This window comes from Cryptomeria japonica, chromosome 4, assembly GCF_030272615.1.
Source record: "Cryptomeria japonica chromosome 4, Sugi_1.0, whole genome shotgun sequence".
Classification (NCBI taxonomy): Eukaryota; Viridiplantae; Streptophyta; class Pinopsida; order Cupressales; family Cupressaceae; genus Cryptomeria; species Cryptomeria japonica.
This window is the reverse complement of record NC_081408.1, coordinates 555,951,581-555,964,310: the sequence shown is the minus strand read 5'-3', so window position 1 is coordinate 555,964,310 and position 12,730 is coordinate 555,951,581. Positions and strand designations below refer to the sequence as shown.

The window sequence follows — 12,730 nt, the reverse complement described above, 5'->3', positions numbered from 1 at the left end:
GATAAATTTGCTAACAAATAGATGAGATCCTCAAGGAAGAATCTTAAGCACAAAAGGTCCTTTGTCTTAGTTTATGATGCAATAAAACAAGTATTTGAAATGCAAAGTGATCACATGTTTTACAGAGCTCAGGAACACAATGCAAAGGAAATCGGGGATAGTATGGTTGTGAGGGTCAAGGAGGTGCATCAAGCAATTTCTTTCTTGCTAACCTATGTGCGTCATCCAAATATCATTCCAGCACCAAGACTGCAGCTTCCACAGCTCCTACAAGTTGAGTCGACATCCCAGGAACAGCAAGATGAAAATTTAGTTGAAGTTATTCCAATGCGGGAATAATTTGGAGTAGGAAAAAGAATAATTTTTTGTATGCTAGAAAGTAAAATATATACAAATAGCTGTTGGTGTTGGAAATAAGCCACACCCGGACCGACGATGGACTGGTCCAAGAGGGGCCAGTAGCTCAGTGGTAGAGCACTCCAGCAGCATATGGAAGGTCCTAGGTTCGAGTCCTAGCTGGTCCATGTCTCAACATGGTATCAGAGCTAGGTCCAGGCTAGGAGCCCCAAGCACACGAGAGGTGTGGCTTAAGGGGGGGTGTTGGTGTTGGAAATAAGCCACACCTGGACCGACAATGGACTGGTCCAAGAGGGGCCAGTAGCTCAGTGGTAGAGCACTCCAGCAACATATGGAAGGTCCTAGGTTCGAGTCCTAGCTGTTCCATGTCTCAACAATAGCATGTTAATCAGTAATGTGCTTAGTTCATGTATGGTTGTCAAATAGCCGATCCATACAATATGCTGGCTATCTAGGGTTATCATGGTTCTGCCAGGTTTTGGCCTCTTATGTAAAACTTTATATCTTATATATTATAATATATAGGCTTCTTGCCTTTTGCTTAAAAAGAAACTTTAAAATTCAAGTTAATAAACTAATAAAGTAACAATTCCATTACTTTGTAAATTTAAAAAAAAAAAATAGTTCTTAATTTTCCATTAACGTTTTATTTTAGTCTTTGTTCAAAATTTTATTAATTTTAATTTTTTAAATCTATTAAAAAAATGTTGGCAAAACCCTTGATTAAGGTTATAGATTTGGTGAGTGGAGAAAAAGACCCAATGGGTTACCTATATGAGGCCATCCATCATTATTACAAGAAAAAATAACATAATATGAACCCATTTGGCACTTAATTGATCCGAGATAGAACAAGCAACTCCACCAACACATACAACCTAAGTCACCAGGTTCGACCGAATTTGAACCTTGAAGTTCGAAATTCGGCGAACTTGAAAAACTATTCAAAAAATCGATTAAATTCGATTAAATTCGGAAAAAAAATTTGGTTTGTTAAAGTGTTTTTTATTTTTTTGGGTTTGCGTTTTAGGGTTTTCTCGCGGATTTTATAAAAGGGCGGCCGCAGGAGTTGCAATCACACCCACGCGAGTTGCTCTGCCCGACCGCCATGCGAGTCTACCCGGCCGCAGGAGTTGCTTGACTGCCACCAGTCGGCGACGCCACCACCAGTCGGCGACGCCACCACCAGTCCGCGACGCCACCACCAGTCCGCGACGCCACCAACTCGCGTCGCCACCAGCTCGCGACGCCACCAGCGCGCGTCGCCTCCAGCCCGCGTCGCCACCTGCAGTCCGCGACGCCACCGGCCAGCCTCGACACATCCGCGACCTGCACAGGTAGGCCGCCATTTTTTTTTATTTTATTATTTTATTTTTTTGTTTATAATGTTAATGTTTAAAATTTTATGATTTTATATTAATATTTTGTAATATTATATTATATATTTTTATATTTTTTTAATTTTTTTTAGGTTTAATATTTTTTATGTTTAATATTAATATGGTGTCAATTTTTTTTATGTTTATAATATTGTTTATTAAATGTTTATAATGTTGTTTATTAAATGTTTATAAATTTATAATGTTGTTTATTTAATATTTTTTTAGGTTTATTATTATTTAATAATGTTGTTTATTTAAAAAAAATTTAGGTTAATTAATAGTTTATAACTTTATACTTTATAATGTTTATTTATAAATTTATAATGTTGTTTAATATTATTATTATATAATTTATAATTTTATATTAATGGTTTTTTATTATATTGTTTAATATTATATATTTTTAAAAGGTTGAAATAAACGTAGTGTGTTTTTTAATTTTTCTTTCCAAACATGCAGATTTTCATTTAATGGCTCCTCCCAAATCAACTTCTGAGGCATGGAAGCATGTGACCCGAAATGGAACTCACATCAAATGTAACATATGTCAAGCAAATATTATTGGAAGTTTAACAAGGCTTATGGACCACTTCCTTGCTAATACAGGGGGTCCAGGTGGAGGTGTTCAAGCATGCATAGGTGCGACTCCAGAACTTAAAGCTATTCTAGAGAAAGAGTTGGCTGCTTCAACGGTAGGCAAAATGAAGAAGGCACAAAAGAAACAGAGAATTGAAGGAGATATATCTAGATTCACATCTGCCATGTCTTCCTCTTCTGTGCAATCCGAAGCAGCGAGTGTACCAAAACAGAGTGGAACACTGAACAACTTTTGGAAACCAGTAGAGAAACAACAGGTGGATGATGCAATTGCTGATTTGTTTTACACAAGTGCTATTCCATTCAATGTTGCGAGAAATCCTCACTTCCGCAATGCAGTTCAGAAAATTGCAGAGTTTGGCAAAGGGTACACACCCCCAGGTTCAGAGGCTATCAGGACAACTCTTTTGCAGAGGTCAAAAGATAGAGTGACTGAAAAATTAGAAAATGTCAAAGCCACTTGGAAGGAAACAGGTTGCACTATATTGAGTGATGGATGGTCAAATATGTGTCAAAGGCCATTGATTAATGTTTTGGTGTCTTGTCCTGAAGGTGTTGTGTTTTTGAAAGTCATTGACACCATGAACCACAAAAAAACTTCAGAGTCTATTTTTCAAATATTAGAGGAAGCCATTCTTGAAGTAGGGATGGAAAATGTGGTTCAAGTGGTAACTGATAGTGCAGCAAATTGTGTGGGAGCTGGGAGGCTAATTGTAGAGAAGTACCCACAGATATATTGGAGCCCATGTGCAGCCCATTGTCTCGATTTGTTGCTTCATGACTTGGCTAAATTCCTATGGGCAAATGAAGCTATTCATAGAGGGAGAGCAATTGCAAATTTCATACGGAATCATCGTCTCACATTGAGTATTTATAGGCAGCATGCATCAAAGGAATTGTTGAGGCCTTGTGAAACAAGATTTGCTTCATATTATATCACTTTGAAAAGAGTGGTTGAAGAAAAAGCAGCTTTGAGGTCTGTTATATGTTCCAATCAGTGGGAAAGTTCAGTGCTTTCTAAAGGCCCCAAGGGGAAGAACATAGAGCAAATCATCCTAAACAGCAATTTCTGGGAAAGTGCAGCAAAAGTCTTGCTTGTATGTGAACCAATTGTTGACGTGCTTCGTATGGTTGATGGTGACACTCCTTGCCTTGGCATGCTTTATGAAAGCATGGACCGGTGTAAGGAATCTATTCAAAAAGCACTAAACAATGAAGAAGCAGAATATATGCAGATATGGGAGACAGTTGATTGCAGATGGAAAATGATGCACACACCTTTACATGCAGCAGCTTGCTTTTTGGAGCCTAAGTTGTTTTCTATTGATAGAAGGGGTGATAATGAAATCATGGCAGGGCTTTACCAAGCCATTAGCAGGTATGTACCAAATTCAGAAATTGCAGCACTAATCAGAGATCAAAGTTGGCAATACAAGAGAGGAGAAGGGATGTTTGGAGGGGCAGAAGCCAAATATGACTCGCCACGTATGTCTGGATATAGATGGTGGATCTCTTATGGATCATCAACTCCTGAACTGCAAGAGTTTGCTATTCGAATTTTGAGTCAGGGAGCAAGTTCATCAGCTTGTGAGAGGAACTGGAGTTGCTTTGACCACATCCATTCCAAAAAGAGGAACAAATTGCTGACTGGAAAATTGGGAGATCTTGTCTATGTTCGCAGCAATTTGAAATTGCTGATGAACAAATCAGCAAAGAACACTTCTTTACAACAACCTCTTGAAGGCATAGCAATGCCAGATGCAGATGAGCCTGACTTTGCAGATGATGAACTGAGTAGTGATACAGATGATGATGATTTGGCATCCCAGCCAAGTGCTCTTGATGACTTAGAGTTATTTTAAAGTTCTAAAGTTTTTGACTGTTATTGTACCTTTTTGACAAAAGAACATCTTTGCAATAGTGAAAGCATATGTTTCCTACGGTTTATATTTTATAAATGTGTCATCTTTTTGTAATGATTTCAAATCTATTTATCAATGTTAAACTATTTACGCAAATTTATAGATATATTACATATATTTATTAAAAAAAAATTTAAAAATTACATATGGTGAATTTAATTCGAATTTTATACATTTCAAATTTTTTCCGCATCGAACTTCATTCGAATTTCAAAGCTGTCGAACTTCGAATTCGAATTCAAACCTGGTGACTTAGCATACAACCAATGACTTATTACTTGATTCCCAAGTTTGTCTTCTCCAATCTCTTTAAGGGCCAATGACGATGTTATGTATGGCCTCAACAATAGCATAGAGAGAATGACACCAAATGAAACCATTAGAGACAATTATTTACAAGTTGCAAATTTACAAGGGTATGAACGGGAGGTTGTTTCCTCACCTCTGTGCATTCAAAAAATAATGAAACAACAACCAGGTTTGAAAATGAGTCCTTCAAAAGCTCAATCATTGACTGGTAGGTCAAAGACTTGTATAATAAATGCACTTCTAGCTTACATACAAGGCCATGAATGCTCTGTTTGCAAATTTGTGGTTGGATAATTATGATGCAAAAATATCAAATCTTCAAAACATGGCCATCTTGATTTTGTGCCATCATATGTCGCTTCTAAGTGAGTACAATCAAAGAGTGCTTGTGGTCACTCACACGAAGAAGTGATCCAAAAGCACCTTGATGACTCTGTTCTTGTGTATAAAGGTGAAGGAGAAGGATAATCATAAGGAAATTGACTTATATTGTATCAATCTATGTTCAGATAGGATGTGAAGACTCTGTTTACTGAGGAGGAGATCCCTGAGTTTAAGAGGAAGTAGAGGAAGGTTCAATGGAAGCATAAGTGCAGGCAAAAACAGATCAGAAGCAGAAGCAGAAGTGGAAGAGGAAGCATAAGCATCAGGAGGGGCTGCATTGAATAATGATATGATTGAATATGGAGTTCTTAAGGAGGATTCTTTACCATCCAATTAGACAGCACACCCAATAAGAATTTTGGATGTACTAGAAATTTGTAATTAATTTTTAAGTTTGCATGCTGGGAAATGTACTCCATTCTTATCTAAAACAAATAGAAAAAATACCCGAGTTCTATAAATTCAGTATTTTGCTTTCTTTTATTTAATTTTTTAATGAACTTATGTAATTTTTTTTATATGTCAAGATGAAGTCAAATTTTTGAGCTGCCAATTTTTTTGCTAATTCTAAATTTTAAAACGATGGGTAGCGCACCACCAAACATGATAATGCTTACTTATCTTCAACTAATATCTTCCTATTATAATCACTATTAATATTTCTTGAAAATAAGTACAGAAAATTTTGAAAAGATCATATATAAAAGTTTGAAAAACTCATACTATTTACTACTACAAGGAAAACTTCATATTTCAGTATTAACCAACCTTAAGGTCTCATCAATTGTTCCAGGCAACCTCAATTCTTCATTATATGCAGGAATTATTAGAGATATGTACTTCTCTGGAGGATCAAAAATTGACGGGCATAGCACCTGAAAACAGAAGCCGCCAATTTGATCAGAGTATTTAGCTATAAGATTATTCTACTACATTAGTTACTTATACTGCCAATATTATTTATAAACCACTGTGATTTCTTTCATGTTCCAATGGTATAAGTTGTCCAGACAGCAAAGATGCAGATTAGAAGTGTCAATTATGATATTATAGATTCATTCTAGAATTGTCTTTGAGTAAATATGAAATTTAAAAATCCATCTTATGTCAACGTGTTAAGTGTACCATTCAATTTTAGTACCCAATAAATTTATCTCTGCAAAATTTATCATTGAACCTCAGAAAACTCTCACAATAGATTTCAATATAAACAGTAAATTAAATTTATATTGTACAAAAAATGTAAATTAATAGATCCCTAGCACTGTAGGGTTCAATAACATGCTTTGATCTACTAGCGTGATATCCCAAACACCATACTGAAAACTATACACTGGTAATTCCTCAACTTAATATCACATTAACTATTTACTAGTATGATAGCTTGTTTTGCTTTCAAAAAAATGGGTAACAAATACACTTGCACCAGCTATGACCATCATCAACCTTCTTCTATCACATGTCTAATGATACCTCTCCTCACTAAGAATTTCCAAATGCCAAATTTTAGATCCATAACAACCTATTGTTGAGACATGTCTTCATAATTAAACACAGCCATGGTCATCACTTAAGTCATCCTACGCCCATACCACTTTGTATGTAATGTCCCCTACTTGATCTATTTCAATATACTAAAATTGATTGATATTCTTCAATTAGTTATTAACAAGTTCTTATTTATTTTCCTCATTAGATGATTAATTTCATTATTCATAGTTTTTAATATAGATATCAGCCCCTGCTACTACTTCAGTTTTAAGAGAGAAGGGTCTATCTATGTTACCAAAGCGCTTAGAGCCCAAATACAATAGGTTCCCTCAAAGTTTACAGATCCGAGCCCTTACCTATCTTGGGTCTATAGCCTCAAGGCTTATGGGTCGCGGATCCTCACCCTATCTTGGGACTTAACCTATTGCTTGGATTTAGACTGCCCCTCTTTGGAACATCTCATTTCCATCTTCTTAAATACTGACAGTAATAACATGATTTAGACTATAAGTATACTAATTTCTTATGTATTATGAATATATATGAAATTAAGTATTGACTGTCATACATATTGCAGTCCATATTAATATTACTATTAATTCTGCATAAGAACATTATCAGGTTTCATATATCAAGCATACATACTCAGCTCATCCCCATGCATACCAGCAAGAACAAAGATGTTACTGCATGTAGCTTAATAACAGTTCTGATATGATCAATCCATGGTGATGTTATTGGACGCTTTGATTCCTTTCCTTTATATCTCTCAATGTGAGGGAGAGGTCGCACCGCTTCATCATGCATGCCCTTTGGCAAGAGACACACCCTTTCATCATTAGCACCTTTTGAAAGAGTGCAACTCTTCATTATTCCTGCCCTTTGAAAGAGACACAACCTTTCATAATCAGATCTGCACTTCTTTTTAAATCAGATCTGCACTTCTCATTTTTCATATTCTCCCCCCCCCCCCTCAAATGAGCTTCTCTTCTCCCTTTTATATCTCACGTTTGAGGAAGTCACGACTTATCATTTCATGCCTTTTGACCTTTCATTAACTTTAATAAAATTTTAATTATATTCTTTTATATTTTCATTTTTATTTTTATATTTATTCTTTTGTATTTTAATTTTATTATTATTTATTATTAAATTATATTTCAAATTAGGGACATTACAGTCCACCCTTCCCAAATTTGCTTGTCCTCAAGCAATGTAAATTTTAATTTTCTCAAACTAAGTCATCCACCAATATGAATCAAAAACACGGAGCATACACATGGAAAACACGAAGCATACAAATGGATATATGCAAACACAGAGCATACACGTATTGTTAGATTTATTCTTATTAACTAGAATGGTTCAATGATTCATCTTTACCCTACAGGATGGCAGGATCATAGCTCTGATATCATTTGTAATGTCCCCTACTTGATCTATTTCAATATACTAAAATTGATTGATATTCTTCAATTAGTTATTAACAAGTTCTTATTTATTTTCCTCATTAGATGATTAATTTCATTATTCATAGTTTTTAATATAGATATCAGCCCCTGCTACTACTTCAGTTTTAAGGGAGAAGGGTCTATCTATGTTACCAAAGCGCTTAGAGACCAAATACAATAGGTTCCCTCAAAGTTTACAGATCCAAGCCCTTACCCATCTTGGGTCTATACCCTCAAGGCTTATGGGTCGCTGATCCCCACCCTATCTTGGGACTTAACCTATTGCTTGGATTTAAACTGCACCTCTTTGGAACATCTCATTCCCATCTTCTTAAATACTGACAATAATAACATGATTTAGACTATAAGTATACTAATTTCTTATGTATTATGAATATATATGAAATTAAGTATGACTGTCATACATATTCCAATCCATATTAATATTACTATTAATTCTGCATAAGAACATGATCAGCTTTCATATATCAAGCATACATACTCAGCTCATCCCCATGCATACCACCAAGAACAAAGATGTTACCGCCTGTAACTTAATAACAGTTCTGATCTGATCAATCCATGGAGATGTTATTGGATGCTTTGATTCCTTTCCTTTATATCTCTCAATGTGAGGGAGAGGTCTCACCTCTTCATCATGCATACCCTTTGGCAAGAGACACACCCTTTCATCATTAGCACCTTTTGAAAGAGGGCAACTCTTCATTATTTCTGCCCTTTGAAAGGGACACAACCTTTTATAATCAGATCTGCACTTCTTATTTAAATTAGATCTACACTTCTCATTTTTCAAATTCTCCCCCCCCCCCCCAAAATGAGTTTCTCTTCTCCCTTTTATATCTCACGTTTGAGGGAGTCACAACTTATCATTTCATGCCTTTTGACCTTTCATTAACTTTAATCAAATTTTAATTATATTCTTTTATATTTATATTTTTATATTTATTCTTTTGTATTTTAATTTTATTATTATTTATTATTAAATTATATTTCAAAGTAGGGACATTACATTGTACCCTCTTCTTTTCATCAAAGTTAGAATTCTTATCATGACGATAAACTTTATGTAATGATATAGAACTAAATTGATACACTAACTATTCTCTACTATTATCCTCTTTATTCCTTTACCTGTAATCAAAGAAATAATTAATACTTTTACCTTCTATTTCTGATTTGAACAGCCTTGAAGGATTTGTAACAACGCTGTCATTCTCATAGCTAGAAGTGTCATGGTAGGCATAGTGACTAATTTCACGTAGAATGTCAATGCAATGCATCAACAACTGTGGTCCAGTGCGGTATAGCTTCTTCCCTATCATCTCAATAAATGAATTAAGAAAGATCAAAAAAAATCCAGAATAAACTTTTCATACGAGTTACCCTGCTTACATCAGCAAAGTACTCTTCTGGAAATTTCGTTAAGAAGCTTGAAATTGCTGTAGTTTCCTGCTCAGTGAAAATGTTTTAAGGTATTTTTTAATAAATAATATAACCAACTCTTGTTAGCACTTTTTGGTAGTGTTTAAGCCCCTTAGCAAACTCACTTTCCATCATCTTGACTCTTCAATATTTTTGACTTTTGAGTACAACAGCTAGCAGGATGCTCAGAGTGCAAGTCTAGATTGCTGAACTGCCAAGCAATATTCAAATAAGAGATTCATTTAAAACTTATGACTTGTGCCAATATGCAGCTTCCCTATCACATACTTCACGAAAACAAAACATTAGCATCAGTTTAAACTTTAAGAGAATCTTCAACCAAAGCACTGGATTGTTCATACATTCAATATGCAGTTATATTCATAAAAGTGTCTTCTTCTCAATAATGCATCATTGTAAGAGTATATTGGAGAAATTTTCTGGATTGCTTAAACTATCCAATCTATTTGTATTCATGCCACCTTGGCATTTGCCTAGTTTAGATCTTTCTACTCTTACTAACCACAATTGCATTACTTCTACAAATTCCCTAACCCTCATTTGATCCATAACTCACTGAGTTGATAATCCTTGTGGTCCATCAACTATGGATTTTAATGTTGGCACCACTCTGCACTCTCAACAATCTGCCCTAATGGATTCTATTATGCCTATAGCAGTAATAATATGATTAAAATATAAACAAATCAGCAGTAAACAAACAACAAACAAAGCACAACCAAAAGGATCAACACATAACACCTTCGTTATACCTGGAGAAAACCCATAACAGTAGAAAAACTCCAGAATGAGACTACCAATAGTATCTATTCACAAATATGGTACAACTGCATGGAAACAATGCCACAGCGGCTTCTATGGGTTTGCACAGCAATCTAGATTCTATACCACTACCCTATCTCTGCAAAACTCCACACTCTGAAGCTTTGCTATCCGTGTTTAATCACAGCAACCAAAGTTATTGTAATCTGCCATCTGAACCCCTCAATAGAGTGTTTGATCCTCTTTTATGCATCCCTGCCTTCACCGCTGATGGGAAGATCAATGGCCCTGGAATGGCAACAGTTAGCTTGTAACTGCTCCACCATCCAACTATCCCCTATGGAAACCCAATCACTCACCTGCCATTTAATATGTAGCCCTGTTTGCTGCCAAATTTTTGCACTCTATCCCTTTGAGTTATTTTGTCAAGGAGTTCGCTTGCAGAGGGATTGTCAATGGATTTGATATTCAGTTTCGGAGTTGCAAGTACTGTTCAGAAATGCAAATTTAAACATGCACTTAAAAGGAACAACATTCTAACAAATAATAACAGAAATATGAAGACCCAATTTCATTGCAAAAATCAAGATATTCTGCTGTTATAACTTATTATTGCTTAGAAATACAAAGAGTATAGACCAGAAATCTGATATAAATATTAGCTTGCAGCTTTATTTGTATCTCCCCTGTAAGTATTAGTCTTGCGGCCTGCAAACTTCAGAGTCTCAGACCACCAATATATTCCAGCAGTAACTCACTCCAACTATACTCATGCCCAAGAAGTTAAACTCACACTGCAGAAAGAGACTCAAATTACAGCGGATACTTGCACCAAGACTCAAATTACAGGGGATACTTGCACCAAGGTAGATATATCATGCCATGAACATTAGTGACCAGCAACTCAACACCACAGACACCATGATCTCCTTAAGATTAGCAGCAATAAAATGTGTCCACGTCCAAGCAGCACATGCAAGACAAAGAATCCTCACGCCAATGAAGTGGGACTAACACTGCAGGAAAACAATGAATCTCCATGGAGCAAAGATGATCTCAAAACCCCTCATCCAACAGCAATAATACACTTCCAACTAGTGGAATGAAGCAACCAACTCCAAGGGCTTTTCACCAGCATCCAAAACAAGCTAAACTTGTCTTCTACGACTGGCAGAACCAAAGACTAATTTCATATGGGAATTGCACCAATGAGTAATTGAGTGTGACAGCCAGGATAATAGTATCTTTCTTCACAGCACCTGCTTGAAACCTCTCATGGCTAACAAGTCTATTCTCAATCTCCAAACGCCAATCAATAAATTAATATATTTCTATACTTAAGGCATCCAGCAACAAAGAAGAAAAATAGTAATAACAATGTATTCCTCCCTATCTCAATCGCACAACATTAATGAGGATTTAACAATCAAATCACACATCAAAATAATCATTTCAAACTTGCCTGCCATTTGCAATGAAATTTGTCTTCTATGAAGACTTCTCAAATTTCCAACTTCAATTGTGAATGCACTGTGAAATACCTGAACAATATCTCCAAGAAATATTAGCCAAGGTGGATCTTTCACCACCAGAGCCAATCTTCTCCAAGAGGGTTTTTGTCCTCAAGAAGACTGAGATGAACAAGTCCAATCTCCAAAACCAAGCAGGGTTTTTAGACAGAGAAATAATAATCTTCAACATATTGAAAATGAGCTCCAAAATGCCTTTTTAACTCCTTTAAGTTCAACACCCTAATTAGGGTTTTGCAATATTTAATTTAAGCTAAAACATCTCCTTACGTCTCCCTATATTGGCACCCAGCTTTAAGAAATCACTTTATTTATAATTTAAAATAACACCTTATAACTCCCTAGGCACCAATACAAAGTCATTTTACTAAATTAAAATAATGTTAAGTTAAATATTTAATTTCTCTTTGATACTTTTTAACGTTATTTAAAATAATACCTATAAACACCATAATCCACCAAGATATCATCAATTAGTGTAATCACCGACTATCCAAAAATAGTAATATTGCCAATAGACCAAGTCAATGTCTAGACTTACACTTACTATAAATAGTAAGAATGGACAAATTGTCTAATACCCCTCCAAAAAGTGTCATCCAACTCCATTAAATCATCTGAGCTCACTAGCAATATCGAAATACTCCTCTGATCAAGCTAACACAAACCCAAAAAGTTAGCTCCAATTGAACTACAAAAGAACCCGAAAAATGGGAAATTACAATCTGCCCTTCCCAAAGATTACTTGTTTTCAAGCAATGCCATAACAATCCCACAATTATCATATTGATCCAAACTGAAACCAAGAATGATCCCAAGGTCCAAAATTAACCCAGGAGATCTATAGCACCATCTAATGAAGGCACTGTCCTACAAGGTGCCAATACAAGAGACCTAAAAAACTCCTGTAAGAAGAGCAAATAGATACTGCATAAACTCAAGAAAGTCAACATCAACTCTACCATTTCCAACAGCTATTAAACTACAAACCAATGCAATCCCAAGGTTCCAAAGCAATCTCAAAAAAGAACCACCATGGTAATGTTGCACCACTTTGATCAATACTGTAAAACCATTGTGCC

The 12,730-nt window shown here is 35.5% G+C and overlaps 1 protein-coding gene across 3 annotated transcripts in view; it reads right to left on the bottom strand.

The window, feature by feature from the left end:
• Positions 1–12,730, bottom strand: part of LOC131029437 (uncharacterized) — a 152,669-nt gene that overhangs the window by 110,242 nt on the left and 29,697 nt on the right. For all 3 annotated transcript variants that reach the window (XR_009102776.2, XM_057959923.2, XM_057959922.2), the window contains exon 4: positions 5,720–5,826. Coding sequence is in view for 2 of the 3 variants with exons in the window: in XM_057959923.2 (XP_057815906.2) it covers positions 5,720–5,826 (107 nt within the window). In the remaining variant the exon portion in view is untranslated. The remainder of the gene's footprint in view (positions 1–5,719; positions 5,827–12,730) is intronic.